General features: G+C 51.5%; 7 protein-coding genes across 7 annotated transcripts; 3 read left to right on the forward strand and 4 right to left on the reverse strand.

Annotated features, from left to right (window-relative positions):
* Positions 1-415: 415 nt before the first annotated feature.
* Positions 416-4,339, reverse strand: PpBr36_01244 (uncharacterized protein; the record flags this gene model as incomplete). The annotated part of the gene is made up of 1 exon (XM_029888432.1): positions 416-4,339. One exon carries the CDS (start codon positions 4,337-4,339, stop codon positions 416-418), a length of 3,924 nt encoding a protein of 1,307 aa, XP_029752565.1.
* A 2,582-nt stretch (positions 4,340-6,921) lies between these two features.
* PpBr36_01245 (uncharacterized protein) lies at positions 6,922-8,868 on the reverse strand (the record flags this gene model as incomplete). Its single annotated transcript, XM_029888433.1, has 1 exon — positions 6,922-8,868. One exon carries the CDS (start codon positions 8,866-8,868, stop codon positions 6,922-6,924), a length of 1,947 nt encoding a protein of 648 aa, XP_029752564.1.
* Positions 8,869-9,656: 788 nt separating this feature from the next.
* On the reverse strand, positions 9,657-9,969 carry PpBr36_01246 (uncharacterized protein; the record flags this gene model as incomplete). The annotated part of the gene is made up of 2 exons (XM_029888434.1): positions 9,657-9,799; positions 9,927-9,969. The coding sequence occupies 2 exons, from the start codon at positions 9,967-9,969 to the stop codon at positions 9,657-9,659; spliced, it is 186 nt and encodes a 61-aa protein (XP_029752563.1).
* A 1,801-nt stretch (positions 9,970-11,770) lies between these two features.
* Positions 11,771-12,749, forward strand: PpBr36_01247 (uncharacterized protein; the record flags this gene model as incomplete). The annotated part of the gene is made up of 2 exons (XM_029888435.1): positions 11,771-12,350; positions 12,430-12,749. Coding segments are annotated over 2 exons (900 nt in total), but the record flags the coding sequence as incomplete, so codon positions are not given.
* A 1,146-nt stretch (positions 12,750-13,895) lies between these two features.
* PpBr36_01248 (uncharacterized protein) lies at positions 13,896-18,023 on the forward strand (the record flags this gene model as incomplete). The annotated part of the gene is made up of 6 exons (XM_029888436.1): positions 13,896-14,939; positions 15,421-16,035; positions 16,131-16,335; positions 16,415-16,774; positions 16,841-17,234; positions 17,312-18,023. The coding sequence occupies 6 exons, from the start codon at positions 13,896-13,898 to the stop codon at positions 18,021-18,023; spliced, it is 3,330 nt and encodes a 1,109-aa protein (XP_029752571.1).
* Positions 18,024-18,640: 617 nt separating this feature from the next.
* PpBr36_01249 (uncharacterized protein) lies at positions 18,641-19,513 on the forward strand (the record flags this gene model as incomplete). The annotated part of the gene is made up of 1 exon (XM_029888437.1): positions 18,641-19,513. One exon carries the CDS (start codon positions 18,641-18,643, stop codon positions 19,511-19,513), a length of 873 nt encoding a protein of 290 aa, XP_029752570.1.
* Positions 19,514-19,680: 167 nt separating this feature from the next.
* PpBr36_01250 (uncharacterized protein) lies at positions 19,681-22,431 on the reverse strand (the record flags this gene model as incomplete). The annotated part of the gene is made up of 5 exons (XM_029888438.1): positions 19,681-20,542; positions 20,835-21,731; positions 21,899-22,022; positions 22,094-22,108; positions 22,350-22,431. 5 exons carry the CDS (start codon positions 22,429-22,431, stop codon positions 19,681-19,683), a joined length of 1,980 nt encoding a protein of 659 aa, XP_029751469.1.
* Positions 22,432-23,856: the final 1,425 nt, after the last annotated feature.

Genomic DNA, 23,856 nt, shown 5'->3' on the forward strand with positions numbered 1-23,856 from the left:
TTGGTGGCGGCGTTGGTGTTTCTATATACCTATTTGCAGATGCCATTTGTGCTTCCGATACGCATAAAAAAAAAGATACGTACAATGATACCTTGCTAGATAATACAGAATAAGAAGGGATGTCAGGCATCCGATTTTGATCTCAGGTTAAGATGCCAACGATAGTGCCGCGTCTTAGGATACGGCTGTTCGCATCGTTCCGTGATATGAGTAAATCTCGATGTTAGTCAACAAAGATGGTGCCTAAGAGCTCTACATTCCAGACGTCTTGTGTGACATGTATAGGGCATGAGCCTAAGTTCTGTCTCATATAGAATACGAAGAAAGTCCCAAAGTAAAATACGGAAAGAAGCGCCCTTGTACTAAACAAATTCCACCAGCGCGATAATACATATACTGCCTATTACTTGCTCGGTTACTGAGTGGCGGATGCAGGCTTACCGGCATTACTTTGTGCCACTTTGGTTTGCGCGGCAGCCCTGCTTCCAGTCTCGAAGGAATCACTGCCAGACTGCGGAGGCAAGGCTTGAGTCCGCGGGGACATGGCCCTGTTCCTGGTCGGTCCCTTGCCGACAATCTTCTCAGTCCAGTTCCAGCCAGCCCCGGGTGCTTTCGCAGTGCTGTTGCCCTCGATGTCACCAGAGTCACCAGAACCAGAAGCGACGTTCTTCAATGTGCCTTTCCTGAACAATCCCTGTCCAAGGAATCCGTTGGTAGCACCAATCTCGAGTTCGCTGTCATCATCACTGTCGGCCCAGTCTCTGTCGCTCCACGTCATGGAGTCTATCCGGTCGTAAGCTGGCCTTGCCGACTCGTCCCCAGCTTTACGGCTGCCTGGGCTTGTGCCACCGTTACTGCTACTGCTGCTCCCACTTCCTTGTCTCATCAAGGGGATGCTGTTGGATTTTCTGGGCGGGGTATTCGGCAGTTCAGAGACCTTGTCCGTGGCCTCACGCCTCTCACTTGGAGTTCGATCTAGGTCTGGAGCTGACACAGACCCGGGGTCGAGTTTTCCACGATCGCCACCATGCGCAGCGCTCGCTTTGCTAGTTGTCCGCTGGTCCGAATCTGTCCCGGATGTTGCAGAGTGGGTTGACCTATCGATTTGTGCAGTCTCGGGCTGCTGCTTTGTTTCCCTGCCATGGCTATCTGGGTTCAGACCAACATCCTTGGCTCGTTCCGTACCCGCCTCGGCGCTGTCAGGTTTGCGTGCAACAGCCGAGTCACTGAAGTGCGCTTCCACGAGATGCTGGATTACGGGCCATCCAAAGGCGTTGGCAAACTTGCGCCGTACGATGATGTTGTTGTGCGCATCCGGTTCCAACTTGACCAGAACCTTGCGCCAGGAAAGACCTCGGTGGTAAGCCCTGGCAATCTTCTCTTCGACGCGCATTCCCGCGCTATCGATTACCTCATCAGACCCCTTGTTAGGGTTAGTGTTGGCTGTGTCATCGTAGTCATTGGTTGACGACCCCAGGGAGCCCTTGCGCGAGTGGCTAGTTGGCGATGCAATTGGGGATGACAGCGGGCTCTTGGATGAGGCAGAAGCCCCAGTCTCTGCAGAATCAACTCGGGCGGGTCCTTTCTTACGGCGACTGGATGAAGACGATGGTCGCTTCTTCAGTGGCGGGGGCGGTATGTCGCTAGGATGGTATACACGGTCGTGGAAGATGGTGCGAGGGCGTTTCGAAGGATCAATCAGGTACTCGACAGAAGGCAGTTTGGGATTAAGGAGGTCGCCTGCCGCTTCGAACAGAGTTGTTCTCGGCGGCGCCGCCATACCGTCATCTCCCTCGTGGCTGAGCTCGTGCCCAGTCGTAACTCTCGAAGTTGAGGATGATGCCGAGCTCGTAGATTCGCCGTCCTTGCCCAGGGTCTGACTCCGTTTGAGTATCTTGGTCTGCTTGTGGTTGGGCGGCGAGGGTTTTGGAGGCTCGTGGTTTCGGAAGAGGTTGAAGAAGCCGGTGAATGGGTTGGCGGCCGTCATCGAGCCTGATGTCATGCCGGCCCATGAGGTCGTCGGGACAGACCTGATGCTTTGTCTATCGTCTTCCAGGATAGCATTTCCAGACGGCTGGGGCACCTCGTGTGAATTATGTGCAAGAGGCGTCAAAGCTCCATCCTCGCACGGAGAGCCTGTCCCACCGGGATCAACCGTGAGATCTGAGTTGCCCTTTTCTCCCTTCCCCTCTTTTTTCTTGGGCTTCTTCTCATCATTTTCGTCGTCTTCATCTTCAGAGGTACTGACGGGCCATGACGCTGACCTCGGGGACGTTACATTGGCGCCCATTAGCTCCGACCAGCCAAAGCCCACGACGGTCTCCACGAGGCCAGCCTCGCGGCGTGCCTTCTCCACACGTCCAATTCCTTGCCAGTCTAAAAACAACAGACAGCTGGTCCGGAGCGGCACGATTCCGTCGTTGACGACATTTGAGTATAGGGTCCGGTTCCGAAAGGCCTTTAGCGCAACGTGCGCCGGTCCCGTGGGAAGGATACGGAGCAACGGTTTTGATTCCTCCGTCTCACCGAGCAGTTTCTTGTGTGCGTTCTCTCCAAGGTTGCTGACTATCGCGCTCCAGCCGCTTCGCGCGATCGTTGGGGCTCTCCAGGTAAGGCCAAGGTCCTGACCTGTGCGACCTACCAAGCCAAAATCAAGTGCGAATTTCAGGTAGAGTGGGTTCTCATGGTTCAAACCTAGTAGGGGTGAAGCCAGGGCAATGAAGTTTATGGGCTCGATGAGGGTGAAGAATTGGGGCGAGTGCTTTTGGATGTAGGCTATAGCGTACATTTGCACAAGACCGCCAAGAGAATGACCAATAAAGCTGATCTTGGTGATGCGGTGGGCCCGCAGATCATCTTCCTTGGGTTCTTTGCGAATGCTGCTGTGCTTGTGAGCCGCTGTACCGCCACTGGCGACGTTCGCCAGAGATGCGGGCAGGTACGGCTGGTCTGGATAAGTCATGGAGAGCACATATCGGGCAAGTCGTTTGCCCAGGTACTTGATACCGCGTTCTGTACGGGTTGCGTTGCCAGAAAAGCCTCGCACGACCACCTCTTCATCGTCTTCAACCACCTCATCTTCAGAGGCGTCAGAGGTTTCGGCTTTGGCAGAAGTTTGGTGGCTCTTGTCGGCTTGATTTAATGGTGCCGGAGTGTCCACACCAGAGACATTTTTCCTTCTGCTAGCGCTGCCACCATCTTCATTCGATGCTGTTTCGCCCTGGCTCTTCCCTTTCGCCTTGTCTCTTTCCTGCTTTTCCCTGGACTCTCTTGCCCGCCTTTGTTTGGCATCAATCTTGGCTTGCTTGACGCCGGCATCTATGCTTTCTTTGAGGTACAGCATATCTGATCCCAAATTACTATGAAGTCCATGAGTCAGAACAACAAGGTGGACCTTCTGGCGCCTGTCAGGCTCCTTCTTTCTATTACTCTCGTCATGGCAAGCATCCGCTGGTGCAGCTGAGCTGGTGGCACGGTCACTTGAAGGGGTATCTGAGGCTTCTGACTGTGTTATTTCAGTTCCCGTCGTCTCCGACTTTTGCTGTGTTGACGCCACAACTTTGTCTTTTAGTTTGCTAGGCTCGTCAAGAACTGCCAGCTTTGGCGTGTCCCACAGAGCAGCAGTGTCCTCAACTTTGATGAAGATTGCGCTTGAGAATACACCTTTTTGTGGCCTTTGAATATTTTGTGACGGTTCGTCGCTTGGCGAAGGAGGCGGCGGCGGCGGCTGGAAGTCGCTGATCTTTCCAGGCTGCGGCAGCTGGACTTGGGAACCTCCAATGACAGAGACGCCTGGAATGCCCAGATGAAGAGACTTCTCGTCCCGAGCCAGTAGGATCTCGTAGTGAACGGCAGCCGAGGTTGAGAATATCACCTGGCTCGTGACTTCAATGATCCATGACACCGAGCCTGGCGGTTGCGTTTCAAGGTCCGTGCCGGGCGGGACGCCAGGCGAGGTGGGATTTGTCGGAGTTGAGCTTCCGCCAAAATAGCCCTTGGTCACGTTGGAACCGGCAGACTGGCGAATGTTATCTGGGACTAGCAGGCGGCAGGCCCAGGAGCCGCCGGCCTTGAGCATGGGCTCGAACTCGGGAACGCCATAGCGACGGGGGTGGGCGAACTTCTTGTTTGGATCGTAGTGCGACGGGTATGCGGCGACGCAGAGAGTGTAGGGCCCGTGAACAAAGGCGGCGCGCAAGGCGGTGGAGGACGAGTTCCTGATTCGCAGGTGTAAACACTCGGGCGACGGGAGGATGCGATCGTTGGAGGGAGTGTAGGTAACCGTGTAGCGCACAACCTCGCCTATCTTGACGCTTCCGATCTGATGTAGGAGCAGCATAGTATGTTGTGGATCAACAGGGCTGTTTGAATCGAATCTTTGTCGTAGGCTTGGCCTCGTGGCTTTTGCTTGGACAGCTCGACTTGGCGGTCGGGGCCGATGTGGGCGTTAGGTGCGGGCGTCCCGGCAAACAGCGGGAATGGCGGCAACGACCGATCGAGCCCAGCGGCAAAAGAAGGTGCGCAACGCAACCCCTAGTAATTGCCGCCGGCGGAGAGGGGAGGTGCTTTTTTTAAAAGACGGTGCTTTTTTTTTTGTTGTTGATTTTGTTAAGTTTGCCCCATAAATGCAATGCTTTTTTTTTCGTGATTGATTGTTTTGCGAAATGTTTCTCAAGACGGCCTCAGGTTCTGTCGTTCACGCGCTTCTTTCAATCAACCCAACCAAGCGGCGCAGCAGGTGATATTAACGAGTTTGCGAATCGTGGTCTCGTGGTTCCTTCCTCTCCCTCCTTTTCGTCAGGGCGGCCGGAGTGGGAGCGCTGATGTCACTTTCAGAGCTACGACAGGGGTTACAATGCCTGTTGGCACCTACCCTTGACAAGGTTAGGTAGGGTAGGGGCCAGTAGATTTTTATTGTTTGTATGGCTGCCGAGGCAGGTCCTTTCTTTCGGTGTCGAAGTTTAAACCGCCACTTTATCCTACCTAGGTAAGGGGGGCTAGCTACCTTGCCTGCATGTTACGTACATGCTTTGATACTCTAAATTTTAAGTAAGTTAAATATATGGCAGAAACATACCTGGGCATACATCGCAGCGCGCACGGGATTAGATTAAAAAAGCCAATCCATCCTCCCCAGCAAGCGGTGAGATCAGACGATTGCCAGGTTTTAAATGGGGTGCTGTGACAGCGGTAGTTTAAAAGAAAATCTCTAACAAAGCCGAACCCGCAAGGACCAGGGCAGCAGCAAGAGACATGAGACCAGTGATGAAGATCCACCTGGACCCCGACCGGCAGTGATTATACCATGAATAAATTGAAACACGAACACGAAGGCTATGGCATTCTTGATGTTTTTTTTTTTTTTTTTTAATCCCTCTTCTGCATTTGACCATTTGCTGAAAGCCCACATAAACGGCAGCTCTCTTCGGAAGTAATGGGACTAAGCCAGTACTTCTGGTCACGACTTTCTCTGTCGGTGACTATCCGAATACATGTACTGTATAGTTATGCATCTGTGATTGGGAAGACATCCCGGCCTTGCCGGGTGACCAGTGCACCACAGACGTAAAAGTCCGTCCGTCCGTAAGTTGGAAAGAAGCAAAGAGAGAATCGATGACTTGCATGACATTTGTGACTGACCATTTGACTGAGCTGCTGGTCGTTGATCTAAGAGAACTGTGGCGTTCACCCATGACAAATGACATGTCTGTTTTCAGCCAACGATGAGGCTAACGTAGTCTCTCCACATTCCTTCTTGCCCCTGCAGGTCTGATTCTGATCTAAGTACATGTTCATGTAGTGAGTGCCCCAGGTTCAACCGGTGCATCGCAAAAGCTGAGGTGATTTGGTTTCGTTTCAGGAGTTTTATTAATAGAAAAATACCCAAGTACGATCAAGACCTAGAAAAACTTTCCTCTCCTCCTGTCAAATGGAACCGAGCTTCTATTTGTGGCATATCCAGTACCCTGCTGCGGTTGTATATACAGATCAACATCTGCTTAAATATCCGCCCCATTTTCCACATGTCAAAGCCGCCATCCCCACGTCAAATGGGCAGCTGATGGTCCCTTGCATCCCGAAGCAGTGTGACCCATCCCAACTCACTAATTGCTGCTTAACTTGCTATGTGAAGCGGCGCGGTAGCCCAAGCCAGCTTTCCATTCTCGACAGCTCTCTATTTCTCACCGCACCTCGATTGGTGGTATCTTTACAGGACGAGATCTGTGGTGTTCATACAATCGACGTAGAGGGTGTCGCTGCCTGTGACAATCCAGATCAGTCATTTTTCAGCGCCGGGACATGGCTAGCCTGCGTCATATTCGACAAAGTGATTATTCGCATTATGGTTGCTCGCCATCAACGGTGGTGCTAAGTCTAAAATGTCTGGGGCTATTACGTATCAGCTATTCCAGGACTGAGAACCATTGAGGGAATATTCTGCCAGCCATTAGCCAGTCGTACCGCGACTGTGTTGCGCGCACTGCCATGTAAGCTCCTTGCACTGAAAAGTCATATTTCATAGTTTTTGGCAAAGAAAGGTTTTTATTCCTAATATTGGTTTTGCTTTTTGTTCGTATTTGCTTCGTGTCCAAAAACAAGGGGGTATCGTTGAGATATACATGCATGCTTCGCCCTACTCCTTAGTGAATAATCCCGTTTTTAGGTCCCAGTCTTTAGTCGAGTGTGGCCGTCCTGATTTTGAGCCCCCGTATGCGCCCCCATTTCACTTTTTGTTGAAAAAGTCTACACCACGGAGAGAAAAATGCCTCTCCGAAACGCCGTAGGAAATGCCGATAATGTACTGTAAAAAAAAAAAAAGCAAGAAAGAAAACAAAAAAAAGTCATGATAAAGATGCAAAATGAACAGAGAAAAGAGGAACAGGATTAATAAATGCAAAGAATGGGACAAGCGCTTTACTGTCAAGACGCGGTAACTGCCGCAGTTACTCCGTTGGTTTGCGCGCCATTACGCTCGCCGTTGATGGCAGCAGCCTCAGGGGCGGCGGTGGGGAGCGCAGGCGGAGCGATTTCTTTGTCAATGTCGGGAACCTTCAGATCCTTGAGCGTATCGAAGATGGTCCGTGGCGCATGGAAATCGTTGTTTACTGTGAAAAGCAGCTGGTCAGCGATGGCTTTTTGTCCAGGATAAACTGAATTTGACCACTTACCAATGTTCACAAGATACCACTCTTCCATCATGCTCTGGATCAGGATACGACTGGGAGTGTTTTGATCATGACAACGGGCCCATTCCATTCCAAGTTGGAAAGCCTCATCCTTCCAGGCCAGGAAACTGATGTTCTCGACTACAGTCGGCTGTACAATCTCCTTGCCCGGGAAAACACCCCACGTGACAGCGTTGGGTCCCTCGTAAGATGCGTTGGTATGTAGATTTCCGGATTTGGTCACGGCGTAGTACGTCAGGTCCGGGTGGTTGTGGATTCGCTCCTTAAGCTGCTCAAAAATGGCCGGGTGGACAAGCAGCTCTAGGTAAGCCTTTTGGTAGACATAACCGTTTGACGGGCCCCAGCCGTGGATGGGATGAGTTGATTTGACACCGTTCACGGCGGGTTGCGAGTTGATTGTGATCAGCCCGCGCAAATTAAGGTCGATCAAGTCGTCTCTGATACTTTCTGCCTCTGCGTCGAGTGGGGACTCGCTCCAAGGAAGCGTGTCTACTTCCTTCTGGACATATCGCACAAATAGAGTGGCTATATCCTTGACTGATTTGGGCTCCCCGAATTTCTTCCTGTTCTGTTCGTTTGTTCCCAGCAATCCAATGCCGTAGGCGTCGAGCTCACCAAATGCCGGAGACCTGGAGTCACCCCAGCGCCCGTTGGGAAACTCGTCCCAGTCCTGAGTCCTCATAACGTACGACTTGTTGCGGTTCCGCCAGAAGATGGGACGCACATCCTCCTCTCGTCGTCCGAGACCCAGGGACTGCTTCCAGGGCAAGGCGTGCTTGAGTGGTTTGTTTGGCGACGGCAGCCAGTCAAGGTCCTCCAAAATCAGGGCTGTCGACTGAGCGAGGTTCATCGTGTAAAAATGCAAGTGGTGAATACCGGCAGCCAAAATCTTCCGGCAAAGCTCTACAACCAGTTGCCTACCCACAATCCTCACGGCAGCATCGTCTGCCTTGATAGGCTCGAGACGTTGCAACCACTCCTCTGGGATCCTCGCCTGCATGTGATTTGCCCGACGCAAGAAGCTGGCATATGTTGCAATGGGCATGATGCCTGGTATGATGGGGACGGTGATGCCTCGCTCGCGTACTCGGCCAACCCAGCGAATAAAGTTGTCGGCGTCGTAGAACATTTGCGTGACGATGAAAGAGGCACCCATATCAACCTTTTCCTTCAAGTGGTCGAGAAGCAGGTCCTCGTCCTTGTTGTCATCACAACCCTCAGGGTAGCCGGCAACGCCGATATCGAAGTGGTCTCCATACGTCTTGCGGATATGGGACACGAGATCTTTAGCGTAATGAAAGCCATCCTGGGCAGCCTCCCACTTCTCCTTGTCACGTGGTGGATCACCACGCAGGGCGAGAATATTGGTGCAGCCAGCCTTGTACGCTCTGGCAAGAGCATCGTTGACCTTTTCAACGCCCATATCGGTGCAGGTGAGATGCATGCAAGTCTCGAGGCCAAAGTAGGTCTGAGCCTGTGTGACCATCTCGCAAGTGAGTTCGGCAATGCGGCCACCAGCGCCCCAGGTGATGTCAATAAACTTAGGACCAAAGTGGTACATGCGCTCCATACGGTCATACAGGTTCTGCACACCCTGTGCCGTCTTGGGAGGGAAGTATTCGAACGAGAAAGACGGTTGACCCGTCTTCTCGGTCTCAGCCAACATATCCCTGATATGCATTTTGACAGAAAAAATGATGCAAATGCCCAGACTTAGTGCACAATAAAAATCTCTAGGATAATAATACGGGACCGCGTTGGCGATGAAAGAAAATGAAACGTCTATGAGCTAAAACAAATCTGCGTTAGTCCGAGTGTCAGCGGCGAACTGAAAAAAAAAAAAAAGTCAAGTGTTGATGGCTAGGGATTTGAGGCTGAGGTGAAGATGATCTCGTGAGCTACGAAGGAGATCTTGGAGAACTGTGGGCGGCGTCGGTCAGAGAAACGGGCGGTCCCCAAGCTTAATGGCAGCTAGGAGTCATGGCAGAAAGTAAAGGTTTCAAGAAAACGAAGTTTCGGGGTATGCTGGTCAAATAAACGCAACACCGAAAAACGAAAGAAATAAAGAAATAAAGAAAAAAAAATAGCATGGAAACGTCGGCATGTGCGGCGATATCAAGGACGAGAGAAAACAACAACAGACGAACGCGTTGAGCCCAGCATTCGTATTCAGTGAAGGCGCTGATCGTCCTGATCCCATGGAACAAGCGGGGACTTACATTCTGGCAATCTGTATCTGTAGACCTGGCAGACCAATCTACCCTCCTTCGCACTCAGCAGTGCCCCTTCACCAGCAAGGAAGAAGAAAAATAAAAGAAGAAAGACACAACTAACAATGCCTCCTAAGTGACGGGTTATGTGAAGGAGAAAAGAGAACGTCGAAGCTGTACTTGGCGATCTGTCGGGAATGGGGCCGTTCCTAGGTCGGACAGAGAAACCTAAACCTCACTATTCAGGCGTTGCCGCAGCCTAGCGAGGGGCGAGGAGATAGAGTAGTACGAATGCAGGAACCCCGCTAGCTTCGCAGGATGTGCGGTGCAGAAAGTACCTCGTTAACAAGTGGACGGCCCCCGCCATAGTAACAGCAGCAGTAGTTGGTTGCGTTTTGATTGCTGAAGCTGGAATTTTTTCATTGGGCAGCTTGATTCGTGCTCCAGCATGCAGCAAGGATTTGGTAGGGTCTTCGATGAACCTTTTTTTTTTCTTGCCCTTCGTGCCCCAACTAGAGTAGGTACAAACCTTGTATTGGATCGGAGCTGCAATTTCCAACAGAATCGGACATCTGATGTTACTCCGAGCTTGCCGTGAGTAAGGAATTACAAGTAGGTACCGAGGTTAATTCTAGCTTTGATGTCATAAGGCATAGAGCCTCTCTCTCCAACTGCTTAGAAAACAGAGACTTGCCAACATAAAGTAACTGGAACGGTGAAATAGGCGGTGATCTCATGAGCCCCGCCATTCGGTTGCAACCCAACGTTCAGGGTAAGGTGGGAAGCTATGCCCCACCATCTTTCCAGGGGACGCCCGGGCCCGCCTCCACCCTCCTTGGATCCCAACTCCCAGTCAAATCAACTATCGGCCGGCAATGGGCCGGTATGGCTGGACGCGCCAAGCGCCTCCCGCACGGATCTCAAATATTTAATTAATGCCAGAAATCTCTGTTCGTCAATAATGGAATCAGTGTCGGTTGTAATATCACTTTCCAGATTCTTTGCAAAATGGATTCATCGCCAAAGATCTTCCTGGCTTGGAAGAATTTTCTCGAAATGTGGCGGGCCTTCTAGAGTAGTATCTACTAAGCTCGGATTCGGAGCCGATCTTGTCGGCGCTAAACCCGCGTGCTCAACAGTCAAGACAATTAATTAAGTTGCCAGCAGGTGGTGCTGTGTATTCGGCCAGGCTACCTGCAACTTCTCTAACGGCATAATGTATCTTCTACATGCCGAGCCTAGTCTTGAAACGGATACTATCAAATTACAAGCTTTTTGGTCTCGATACCTTCACGATCCTTACTTAAGGCAATTAGGTATCTAGGTAAGGAAAATGGGTGCTTAGTGTTTGTTTTTGCTCATGCTCTTTGGAGCCCCCTTCGGTGCTTCCCGACACATACACGCCGAACATTCTCTGGCTTCTTTTTGAGAAAACCAAATACGGGGTGCTGGTCTTTCGCCCATCGTGTTTTTATATCCCTACTCTTCTCTTCTCTTCTGAAAACCAATACCTCATTTCGCGTTCAGTGAGCAAACATCAAACACAATTTGTTCGCTGAGGCCTCGTGAAGTCGCGAGCAGCCGGAGTGCGAGATTGATGGGATAGGGATGATATCACGGCATCGAGGTCTACGGCGGTATACATACTTAATAATCTCCTTTTTGTGTCACAATAAGCTTGGGGTGTACGAGGTGACCAATATCCACCCGCTGTGGTGGCCCTTTCGTTATTTGGTGGCGACACAGTCAGCGCCCGCGAGTAACGTTCTTACATTCTTACTGAGGGGCAGGCTCCAACCAGTCATATGGGGGCCCTTTGATGTCGCCCTTCCATTCTAAGCTTTTGTCTTGCCGCGGCCTAGCGCAAGTTCAGCTGAGAACTATACGACGAGATCCAACCCCGTTATGGCAACCCCGTATGATGGACGTCAAGGATTGGAAATTAGGACCGCAACACCCACAGCTTCTATTCGTTGAGCTGAGCTCGGCTGTGCCTCTGTGCAAAAGCAAAACAAAAAATGAATGTGGTCAGGTTATCTCGATGCATTGTCATTATTTTACTGGTGGATATCCCCCTTTGATATAATGTTAGGAAGCGCTCCCTCCCAGACCTTAAAGCCACTTTCGCCGCGTTTCTGCGCCTGTTTCATCACTGTTCTTGGCTGTCGGCCGGATTCAAAACAATAAGCAGGAAGCAGGCGTATGCCATCCTTTGGAAATATGGCCTCACAGGTTGGTAACTAATTTTTTTTTTCTTTTCTTTTTTTTCTTGGTCGCGAATGCAAACATACCAACAAGAGGACATTATAAGTCTTTTCAAACGCACCTCTCGACTATGCCCGACTGAAGCGCATTGTCTGATTCGCGTTATAGTATAGCGACGCCCCTGAGCCCATTTCTCCCTCATACCCAGAGGTTGTACCAGCACCGCAGCATCAGACTCACACCTGGCAAGCTTCGTCACAACAGCAGCCAGGATACATCAGCGATGGGTCGGCCCCGGTAACATCAAAACCAGGACAGCCATGGTCCTCACCACAAACCTCATATAATGTTGCGCCGGGGAGCGATCGGGGATATGACAGCCACAACGGCACATACGCAGGAAACACTATGGTCTTCAATCCGGAGAAGACCCACACGGAGCTTCCTGCAGCAGAGCAGAGCAAAAAGAAAACCTTGTGCGGCTGCTCAGTCATCGTGTTTGTTCTGAGCGTCATCATAGCCGTTCTGGTTGCCGCCGTCGTTGGTTTGGCTACTGGGACAGGAATCCAAACGGCTCGACTCAACGAAGCAACTGATAAGGTTCAGAGTCTTCAGGCATCAAAGGCATCGATATCGTCTCCAACGGGGACCGGAAATGCACCTGCAGCGACGACGACCGCAGTGATCGACAATGGCTGTAGTAGCAACCCTGCAGCCGTCAACGGGAAAGTGTACACTGCATTTGAGTGTGAGTTCAACACCGGATGTGGATTGGTAACTTGACTTGGAAATCCGCCGACGAAGGCTAACATGTATGTCCAAACCAGTGGTGGGTTCCGCCAATTTCACCATGAGGTGCGATAAGGACGTAGATGCGCCTGTCCTAATGTCCCTGTTTGCGTCGGATTTCAACAATTGCATGGACTCTTGTTCGTCCTGGACTATGTACGCACCCCGGATGTTTGGAAAGAATGAGAACACCACCTGCACAGGCGTTAGTTTCATTCCACTGTGGACGACCAAGCCTAATGCGCTAAAGGGCGGAGCGCCGGGCAACTGCTATCTCAAGAAGAATGCTACCACCAGCTCGTTCCAGACTGCAAATGCCGGGACACCCGTACATGGAGCGGTCGTGGCGCGCTCCTGAGAGCTCGATTACGATTGGTGATTGGAGGATCGTTTTCACTCACACTGTCGATTTTCCGAGTACAACAAAGATGAGAGAGCTCGATTATTTTGAGTTTTTTTTTTTTTTTTTTTTTTTCCCCTTTTTAGCTTGTATAGATACCACCTATATACCTCTCTTGAATTGACACTCTTTCATCATACTCAGATTCGACATAAGGTTCGGCCAAGCAATACTTACGGCACAGTACTCCACTTCCCAACCAAAATTGTGACTCTTCCAACTTACGGAGTAAGGTGACAGGCATTCTACCTTATCTTTACCGGAGCCATCGGGGCTCCTGGAAAGGCTCCGTAATCGGAGGGGTCCCTGCGACATTAGCGTCCCGTGGGGAATTAACAAGGGCAGGCAAAGAGTTGTCTCCAACAGCGTGTCCACCATGGACAACTGCTTTGCCTCAATTGCTATATCCTTGGGAAGGAAAATAAAAGATTGGCTGGCATCGCGGCCATAATTTACCTATGTACATATGATAAAAGTACACCGACAGCTTCTCTTTTACTGCGCATTGGTGAGCTCATGGTTCCCATGGTCCTTCTCCGCCTCGAGTGCCGGGAAGCCTATGCTTATTCAGTCATCAGTATGTGCGACATGAGAAAATAAGAGCATTATTGCAAAGTGAGATCGGGGTATTTTAAAGCAAAAGAAAGACCAAGAGTCGGGAGAGAACCCTTGTACGGAGGTGGCATCGCGCCCATGTCCTTTCCATCATTGGATGGCGGACATTGAATTGATCGAATGCAAGAAATGTGGGGACATGTCAATCCAAAGGGCGCGCTGGGTGGGCGCGCTGGGTGGGCCCACCTGATCAACTTAGTCCAGTCACTCCTGTGCAAGTCCCCGAATGAAGCAAAGGGAGCGACTGCAAGTCGCTTCTTCAGCACCAGAATTCAAGCCGAGCTTTTTATACCCGCTGACTGGCCTTGATTTCTCTTCCCATCGGCTGCTTTTTTTTACTCCCCAAACCACGTCTGATGGTATAGCCACTTGTCATAGTTTTGTGCTCGCACGCCCTGCGCATTGATGGACCCTGATGGTATCCGACCTGTCATCTCTACTTGTTACACCCACTACTCAGACACGCCCTTATTTTGATCATAAGAACAAATGCCAGTAGTGCCAGAAGAGGACGAGCTTGTCATGGACGCCAATTTTGACGACTTCATCAACTGGGACAATGCCGAGCCCACCCTGGCCAATGTTGCTTCTAGCATGGACTTCATGCCGGCAACGGCTGACGGCACGCCCGGACAGTTTGACGGCCTAGATTTGGACCCCTCATTCTTGGATTTTAGTCATCTCGGAGCAGACAACGACAACCTGCTCGATAACGAACTCTTGCACCCGAGTCTGGGCCAGCCGAATCTCGACCTTCGTGACCACTTCACAAACCCTTGTCTCCACTGCAAGGCCAATGGCTACGACTGCAAGAGGATCAGGGAGGGCACGTACATGGATTCCTGTACAAGCTGTGTGGCATTCAATGTAAACTGCAGCCTAGCGTCCACAGAGATGCCTTCACGCAGTGATCCCTGGTCACTCTTTAGCCCGCAATCCGTTGGCAGGTCCCAGAATCAGGTTGAGGGTGGTGCATGTTCTGCTGCCACAGAGTTTGCTACCCCCAAAATTCCAGAGTCAAAGGCCGACGCCAGAGCAAGGTCAACAGGATCAGGGTCAGTCAAGGCTGGAGCCCGCCTGTCCAAGGAATCGGTCAAGGTACTCAAAGCGTGGTTCGCAAACCACAGCAAGCACCCTTACCCGACAGAGGAGGAGAAAGAGTCCCTCCAGCGTCTCACTCAACTCACCAAAGTCCAGATCACAAACTGGCTGGCCAACTACCGCCGACGGAACAAGATCGCACGTCCACGCTCCACCTCGCCGAGTGTACGCAACTTCACGCTCGGTGGAATGGACATACCTCAGCGAAGGGCCACACCGGCGCCCATGGATCGTCGCCCGAGACCTTCGCATTACGAGAACATGAACCCCCTTGAACGTTGGAAGAACTCGCCTCCAGAGAACGAGCCTGCTTCCGTCAACGATATCGCCAGGGCTGTCTCTTCAGCTTCTACGGCTATCTCGTCTGGATTTGAGACTCCTCGGAGCTTCAACCTGACCGATGATTCACGGTCACTCGGCCACGGCTCCTCAGTGAGCAGTCTGGGCACATCACGTACATCGCAGAGCAGTGCCGCCGGCTCGTTTGCTTCTGCTTACTCACACGGCTCTCGAAACTCATTTGGATCCTTCAGTTCACTCGACAGGGGAAGGAGACGAAGGCGAAGACGTGCTTTGCCAAATATGTCGAGTCAACCAGCCAGATCCTCACTTACGCAGCCAGCCAACATGTATCAGTGCACATTCTGCCCGCAGACGTTCAAAGCTAAATATGACTGTAGGTGTAACGTTTCTAATTTGACGTTGACTCCACGTAGTCGATTCTACCATCGGGAAATATCGTTACTAACTCAATTCTCTTTTTTTTTTTCCCCCGCAGGGCAAAGACACGAAAAGTCGCTTCATATATCTTTAGAGAGTTGGGTTTGTGCTCCAAAGGTATGTTGCCGGAGATTACTTGACTACTTTCATAGTGAGCAGCTCGATGTAGTAACTGACAACCCGTTTGGATTAGGGAGCCAAAGCCTTCAACCCAGAGACATCCCGGATAGAGTGCGTGTTCTGCTCGGAACCCAATCCCACCCAAGATCACCTTGAGACACACAACTATACCGTCTGCCAGGAAAAGGGGGTTTCTGAAAGAACATTCTACCGAAAGGATCATCTACGGCAACATCTGAGGCTGGTCCACAACACAAAGTTCATGAACTGGGCGATGTCCAAGTGGGAGCAAAAGCACGATGAGCTGGAGTCCATCTGCGGCTTTTGTGGCTTACGTATGACAACTTGGACAGCCCGTGTCGAGCACCTTGCCGGCCATTTCAAAGCTGGAAGCTCCATGGCAGAGTGGAAAGGTGACTGGGGCTTCAATCCGTCTGTGCTTGACAAGGTGCAGAATGCCATTCCACCATACATGATCCACGAGGAGAGAATGTCCCCATGGCCCTATGTTGCAATTCACCCGACGCCTGAGACCCCGATCCACGCCTATGAACTGTTGAAAACGGAGCTTGTATACTGGGTACAAAACTCCAGAGAGCAACACTCTACTATCACAGACGACGAGCTTGTGCACGAGGCATGCCGGATCATCTTCGGGGCTGAAGTGCTCTCTCAAAAGGGCATAGCTGTAAGTAGTAGCACTGACAGTGACTTCGAACACACCGCGTTGCCCTTGCGTGAGAGATGATAACGGAAAGATATCGACGCTAACTCGAGTAACAGTCCGCCCCCTCATGGCTACGCGATGTGCTCATGAGTAATGAGACAATCGCACAACAGGCGCGGCACTCCCCAATTCGCTCCAGTGCAGATTCTCATGTCAGTATACTCAAGATCAATGGCAAGGACAACATATTTGAGGCGTGCCCTCTTGAGCACGAACTCTTTAAATATGTCAACTCAAGGACTTTGCTTGGCTTGACTCCCAGTACGTGAATTCTGATCGGCACCCACAAAACAACTGTATTAACCTGAGCTGAAGCTAACTTGATGCCTACCTACTTTAGCCGACGGCGAGCTTCAGCTCGAGTGCTGCAAAATTCTTGGCCATTTCGAAGAGACTTCGTCAAGCCCATCGGATTTGGTGGGCAACCTGCTGGTAAGGCTGGTGATGGGGTCCAAAAGCTGGTTGGCAGATTTTAGAAGAAGAGCACGACTACCTCGATCCGAGGAAATGATAGACGAAGACCGACGCCCAACCGATGGTAAATCGCTTGACTCAACCATCCACAGTTTCTCCAGACTCGAGAGGGAATTGGCCCAGCACGTCCGGTCCCAAAGAGCAAAGGGAATCGAGCCTGATGGTCCAGATCTGCAAAGGATTGCTCGTATCATTATATACGGAAATGATGATGGCTGGAATCAAAGTGAGCCATGTCAACTATATGTCATGCAGCCGCGGTCGTATGCTAACCAAGTTTTCACCATCACAGCGGCCGCGGACTCTCCTGAGTGGCTTGGTGCCTTCAGGGAACGGATGCAAGAGGCAGGCTCGCGATCTGTTTTGAAGCTTGATGATCCCCTTCATCATTTGTTTGATCCCGACTCAGAAATGATTGCTCTGCAGAACACGCTGGCTTCCCAGGAGATCAGCACAGATGTACCAACAACCGCAGTAACCACGAACGAATCTGCTCCAAATGCCTCACCCGTTGGTCGATGTGCCCGATCCGTTCCCTTCTTCATACATGACCTCAACTGTTACAAGAGGCTAAAACGGGAACTGGGCCGGTGGTGCGCGTCGGTTATGTCGCCTAATAACCCAAATCAGCATATCCCATCGGACGCGGAACTCCAGCATCAGGCGCGCTGGATCCTGTACGACGAGTAAGTTGCCATTACCGAAGTCTCCAAGGTTGTGATGAGAAGTGTTGCTGACTTGCAAATCAATTTTACTACTCAAGTGATGATCCTTGGAATGTGACGGCAGCCGACAACTTCGAGTGGCTGCAACGATTCAAACGTGACCACAAAATAATTAGTGATGACTCTGGGCCTGGACTCCCAGACTCCGTGGGATGGAATCTGCACCAGGGCGGCACAGGCTTCGCTCCTCCATATGCGTACCCAGCCGCAGCGATTGAGGGAACCGGTGGCTGCGGCAGTGGGGAAGGCACTGTAGAGATACCCGTACGGGTGGGCGCGAAGCCCTTCCAAGCCGACCAGAGGGCGGTCGACAGCTACCTGCAGGGCTTCAAGACCCGGTATCCGCGACCTCCTGCAGTCTTTTGTTCGAGGGAACTGGAGGGTGGCCTGACCGAGTTCGTGGAATCGCAGCAGGTGACCATGGGCGCCCCGCCTTCAGATGAGATGCTCAGGGCCAAGGCGAGGGAGATACTTGGAACCGATACAACTGCAGCCGACGATGCCGTGCTGCTGGAGAGGTTCAAGGCGATTTTCCAGCCAAACAATTCTGTGATCAATGCGTCCGGGGCGGAGGTGGACTTTTCGCTGTTGACGGGCGTGCAGCTGCCGCTGCCGGAAGTTGACGCTACGTTTGAAGCGCAACCGACAGATATGACCGATAATGTGTTTGATGGTTCCACGATGTATGGTTTCGGGGCGCAGGACACCATGGACATGATCCAAAGTCCCAGTCAGCTTTTTGACATGTAGTCTGAACGGAGTTGTTTGGATACTCTGCAAGGGGTCACCCCTTAATGAAGAATATGAATCAAACAAACAGGAAAACAAGAGACGAGCATGAAAAGGAGGCGAGTTCGAGTTTCAATCAGAAAAATAATATAAAATTTGATTTCTCGGTGTTACTTATTGAAGTGTGTATCTTGATTTGCAATGCAAAAGCAGTGGTACAGCCCAGGCCTAAATGTACTGCAGTTATCAACAACTGATTGGCTGCAGGGTCCGAGGAAAACCCTTGTGCCGCACCCATGATTGAAATTCTGACAGCCATCGCCGTCAGCAATTTCCATGTTCGTTTTTTTTTTTTTAAACGACATGCAATCGGGATGCAAAGACTTAAAAGACCGAACCAACCAATTGCCAATGAAACTCGAATCGACTAGAGCTATTCGTGGGCATTGCCACTCAATTAATTGAGAGAAACAAATACAATAGACCAAAATAGTACAATATCGTTCTCGAAGCCCTGGCAGCGGTCAAAGAGAAAAGAAAGTTCAGATTGCGGCATCGTCTGAAATTACCCTCCCCCCCCCTTCCATGTATAGGTATTGTGGCATTGACCATAGCAGGCCGGCCACCCAGCACAGGAGATGCCGACATATCTATGCCACGGGTTTCGATGGCACCGACCCTCGATCCGGGTGTACGTCATCGTTCAGGACATTGGAGATGCCGCACCGGACTATATCTCGGGGACGCGCTCCGCCACGGCCATCCTAGACTCGTTTTACAACCTGTTTGACTTTTTACCACCTGCGCCCAAGACGGGCCAAGAACAAAAGCAGCAGGAGCAGCAGCGGCCGGCGGACGCGATCGACAACGCCTCGAGCCAGGCCTGGTCGGCGGTCCGGCTGCTGGAGGAGTACGACCCGACCGTGCTGGGCGAGGCGACGCGACCGCACGCCTACGTGGCCGACCACGTGGTGCGCGTGGATCTGTCGGTCTCGGTCGTCGACGAGATGGCGCGCTACGAGGCCCGGCTGAAAGAGAGTGGCGCCATGGGCGGACCGCACTCGGACGAGACGGGCCGCCGCCAGCGCGCCGCCAAGGACCGCAAGGCCGGCTGGCTCGAGAAGCTCAGGGACCAGCTGCAGCGCGGCGAGGAGATTCGGTGGTACGTCGTCGTCAACGGCGATGAGGAGCGCGGGTGGGATGATGGCGGCGGTGGCGGGGAGGGCGAAGAAGTGGAGGATGAGCACCGCGCGCGGGAGAGGCAAAGGCTACGGCAGCGCCTTGGAGGGATGGATCTCCACGAGGAGGACGATGATGGTGACGACTATGGCTATGCGGTCGATGATTCGTCCTCGCGGCACACCAAAGGCCAGTCTGACAATGGGATGCAACCTCTTTCGGTGATACCACCACAGCATGTCGCCTCGAAGCCGAATGCTACAAAGGGTACCAGCAGTGGATTTAGAAGGCTTTTTAGCAAGGCAGGCAAGGCGTCTGGAGATGCGAAGTAGATGTGTGACTATTGGCGTCAATCTGGGAACAGGAAAACTTTGGGTCATTCCGTGGATAGCGTGGGTTTAAATGGAAACTATCAAGAACATTGACAAAGCCCTCCTCGCCAGCCTCTTGAGGTAGGTCAAGTCGACCCAAGGGGTACAGCATGCGCTCTTGACCACGGTCAGTCCCTCGTTGTGATTCGTTCCAATATGCGCATCTCAGCCTCGAAACTTGACCCTGGTGTAGCCCACAGCCGCAACTTTGACACTAGCAACTCTTTCAGCTCCTTCACGTCCGTCGTGAACCGTTGCAGCTGCGGGATCGAATCGCAAGTGACGAGGACCAACAGATTCGCCATGGAGGTTTGTGAAAAGGTCCAGAGGTAAGGAGACCGCTTGTCAAGCATCTCGGTTGAATTGCGGAGGTAAGTCGAGCATGTCTTGATGCAGATCTCGCTTTTATCCAAAACGATCTGCGGGATCGAGGTGAGGGGTTGAGCAGACCCGGCTGGCACAGCGCTGGACGATGCCGGCGTACCGACAGACAGGTGAGGCGACACCGGGCTAGAGCCAACCGAGGATGGTGCCAAGCTCCTTGCTTGCTGCTGCATCAGTGCTGCATAGAGCACAAAAGGCCGGTGAATGATATGACGAGCTGCATAGAAGCGTAGCCGAAGCACCCTGGCACGGTCGTTTGGACACGGTTCGGTACCCAAGGGTGGCCGCAGGCTCTCTGGAATGGACAAATACCACTCCTCCAACTGACGGTGGAGTTCTGAACTGACATTGACAAGCTTTACAAGACTTAAACTGCCCGCAGTCGGGTTCATGTCAGAAAAAGAGATTAGGCCCGAGTGCTCTGACGAGTACAAAGAGCTGTGAACCCGATTCAGCAACCTCCTTGCGGCAGTCTCTGCCGCGAAGTAAATCAGCTCTTCGTGCTCCAAAGGGTTCAAGCTCCGCGGAAGGGGCATTTGATCCGAGAGTCGGTCCGCCATAGGCTCGATCCCGGTTCGGGGAAGTTCCAGCTCGGCTGCTCGATCACTGCATAAAGGCATGTCTTGCATGTTAGTTGGTCTTCTTCGGGGGTACGGTGCATACACGTCAATGAAGGGGGGTTACCATTCAATCATGAAACAAGACCACAGAACACGCAGGTAGTCGTCGTTTGGAGCTTGCAAGTGACCGTTTGCTTTTCTTTGCCTGTCACAGCGTGGGTGAAATGTCAGATAGGCATCGGCAACGTTTCGGTCTGTGACGAGTACGTATGCACCTATGCACCTGAGCAAACCCTTTTGAGGAAAGCAACAAACTCTGATAGTCGCCAGGAACTTACCTCTCGTAAAGAAAAATAAAGTTATGAGATGCAAAATAAGCCATCCTCCAACTGTGAAGTGGCCTGCCGAGATGAGCGAAAAACGAGGCTGCCAGGACGAGCGCCTGACAGATAGGCAGGCTCGGCTGGAAGCCCCAGACGGTCCATTTAAGCAAAAGACGGAGCGCTGGTTGGAAGAGGCTCATTGCAAGCTGGTCCTTTTCCGCCTGGACATGCAGAGGCAGCGGAACCACCTGCTCGTCGCCGGGAGCGATAGCGCCAAGCGCCCACACACACAGGCATATTGCTGTCTCTGGAGTTTCGGCGGGGCCGTGATCATAAATCTCTGTTCGCCAACGGATGAAATCGTGTTCCGGAAACAATGGGTACGTTGAGTGTACTCGTGCAAAATAGTTGGCCGACAAAGTCTCAAAGGCTGCATTATCTAGTGACGGCCAGTCAAGCTTTGTGCTCTGGAATAAATCCAAAGGCTCTGGCAGGGGCAAGCTGTCTTCGATGTCATGAAAAAGGCTCCTAGGATAGTCGCCGAGCATATTTCGGATGCGAGGTAATGCAAAGAGAGAACTTGCCGAAGTGAAATGGTCGGTCGGGATGAGAAACTGGTGATGATCCAGGCGGGGGTCAAGATTGACGGATCCCGGGTCATGGCGGCTCTGGAGCCCTCCGATTTGTGGAGGCGACTGCCCCAACTGCTCTTGTTGCTGACGCTGAAGTTGGTAAGAGTAGGATGCCGGCAGTGAGAACAAGTTGGGCTGAAAAGGGCTAGAGGCGGTGGTCCCGGCGCCCTGGGCAAGCTCGTTCAGGCGCTCGCTGTGTTCCTGTAGCAGAATCTCTATACGGCCGAGGCGTTCGGCAACTGGGTCGGAGGCCGGCGCGGAGCCAGTGGGAAGGTCGACCCTACATGCATGTCAGGGTTCTTAATAAGCACCACTGCAGTCAACAAAAGTGAAGAGCCACAGCAGGCCAAGAAGGACCAAATCTAGGCGCGTGTGACAAACAGCTCAAGGGTCGCCGAAGTACCCCCCTAAAAAGAAAGAGAAGAGAAGTGTGATGAGCACCCGTACCGTTCAACTGGCAGCTCCTTGTAACGACACTCGGCTGCCGATTCCCGACAGGTCGAGCAAGGTCGTTCACCGTCGCATCTGCGTGTACTTGAGTCAATAAACGGATCCCCTATCCCCTCCGTAACTGGCATAATAAAGCAAAGCCAAGTAAAGAGAGAAGGGAAAAATAAAAAATAAAAAATAATGCGTACACACCTTCGCTTGCGGTGCCTGAATATTGCAGAGTGTCGGTTCGTTAGTGTATTTTCAAAAAGAATACAAAACAAACGGCAAGAGCTTGCCCGGTCATGTTTCAGACGCACCGACAGAAATCGCAAGCTAACAGAGCGCCTTTATCCGACCAAGATAGAATATAGTGAACGGTGTAAGTCTAATGTCCAGAGCAAAAATCAAAGTCACACGGACATCGATTATTTTACAAGAGCTCAAAAAAAAAGTTGTTTCTGCGTACGTTTTCGTATGTAGCTCATTGTCTTTTCTCCAAGCTCGAGATCAGACAGTAGTATCACTGGATATGGGTCAGATTTCCGCATGCTTTGGCTCTTGTCTCTTCTTTTTTTTTCCTTGAGTGTGCACAGAGAATTAAGATCAAAATGCTGTACTCACTCAGCCACTCTGCCGGCCAGGGCAGCCTCCAAAAGAGAAAAGAATTCAAGTGCTTTCGAGTCGTATGAAACAGCGCTACTGATCGAGTTGTTAAAGTGCACGCAGGTGATTGCGGGAGGGCCAGCGAGGTTGGAGCTCGGCGGCCAGGAGCCTGTCACCTACTGCACGTCCTAGCTATCTACCGTTTGGCTGCCCAATAGGGAGGGACATGGCTTGCTGGAGCGTTCCGCGGACTACCTCAGGCCCAGTGCGTCGGGCTGCTTCTTGATTGGAGCAGCAAAGCAAACTAGCGACAGTGGAGGTCAGCTCTTTAAGGAAGTGCACTCACTACTTCGAACATGGGGGCTTCGCAGATTTTTTTTTTTTTCTCTTGCAATTAATCCTTCAAAGAGGGTTAAATGTCTATTCTACCCCGCAGTTGTAACGACGCCTTTTGTTTCCTTCTCTCCCTCTCTCTCCCTCTTCATTTTTTGCCCCCCCTCTGCTTCAAAGTGGACAAGATTAAGACATTCTGCCTGGCCCAAAAAGTTTCCACAAGAGAGTGGAGGCTGAGATTAGACGGGGCTTCTCGTTATGCGTGACTCCCTATTACTATGGGTTCAAAAAGGTTCACCATGGTACGTCGGCGCGCGTACATGGTGCTCTTGACAGCGAGATAGACGGTGGACCTTGAATCAAGATACGGAGGAACGTCATGGTATTGAATGGTGGCTTTATGGAGGGAGGTATCAACAGATCAGTCTAGATTGCAGCAAGGGCCGCCAGCCCCGGGAAAGAAGTAACGGTCTGTACACTTCTCCAAAGCCGATGACACCTTGACCCCTCCAAACCCCCTTTCAGCGGGCCGTTACATCGTACTTCCCCCATCATTGGCGGGTGGTGAGATTCTACAGTGCGACTTTTGTCCATGGAGTACCGGACTTTGAAACTGATCATTTTTGGAGTATTTCCAAGAGGTGCAAGCTTTAGGATTTATGTTGCATCTTTCCTCCGGGGAACTTTCTGTCAATCATATGGCCTTTTTTTGCTTCAAGACTATGTTACCGAACGACAAAAAAAGTGAAAAGCAAAAAATATAGCTTTGAACCCTGATGGTACTTTATGCTTAGATGTTATTCTAGCAGTAGTGGCCAGTCAGCACTGGAATACAGTACAGTCAGTCCTAGGTACCGTACCTAGACTAGACCTACTACGTCTGTCCCGAGCTACTCCGCACAACTCCGCATAATTCTTTGCATTGCGTAGCAAGCTTTTAGCTTACAGTAGTTCCTCTATCTGGATTGACTGGCTTTCACTTTCGTACCACAGCTACAAAAGTTTGTTGTCTATCAAACGAGCAGAAAAGTGCCTAT

This window comes from Pyricularia pennisetigena, chromosome 2, assembly GCF_004337985.1.
Source record: "Pyricularia pennisetigena strain Br36 chromosome 2, whole genome shotgun sequence".
NCBI classification, from domain to species: domain Eukaryota; kingdom Fungi; phylum Ascomycota; class Sordariomycetes; order Magnaporthales; family Pyriculariaceae; genus Pyricularia; species Pyricularia pennisetigena.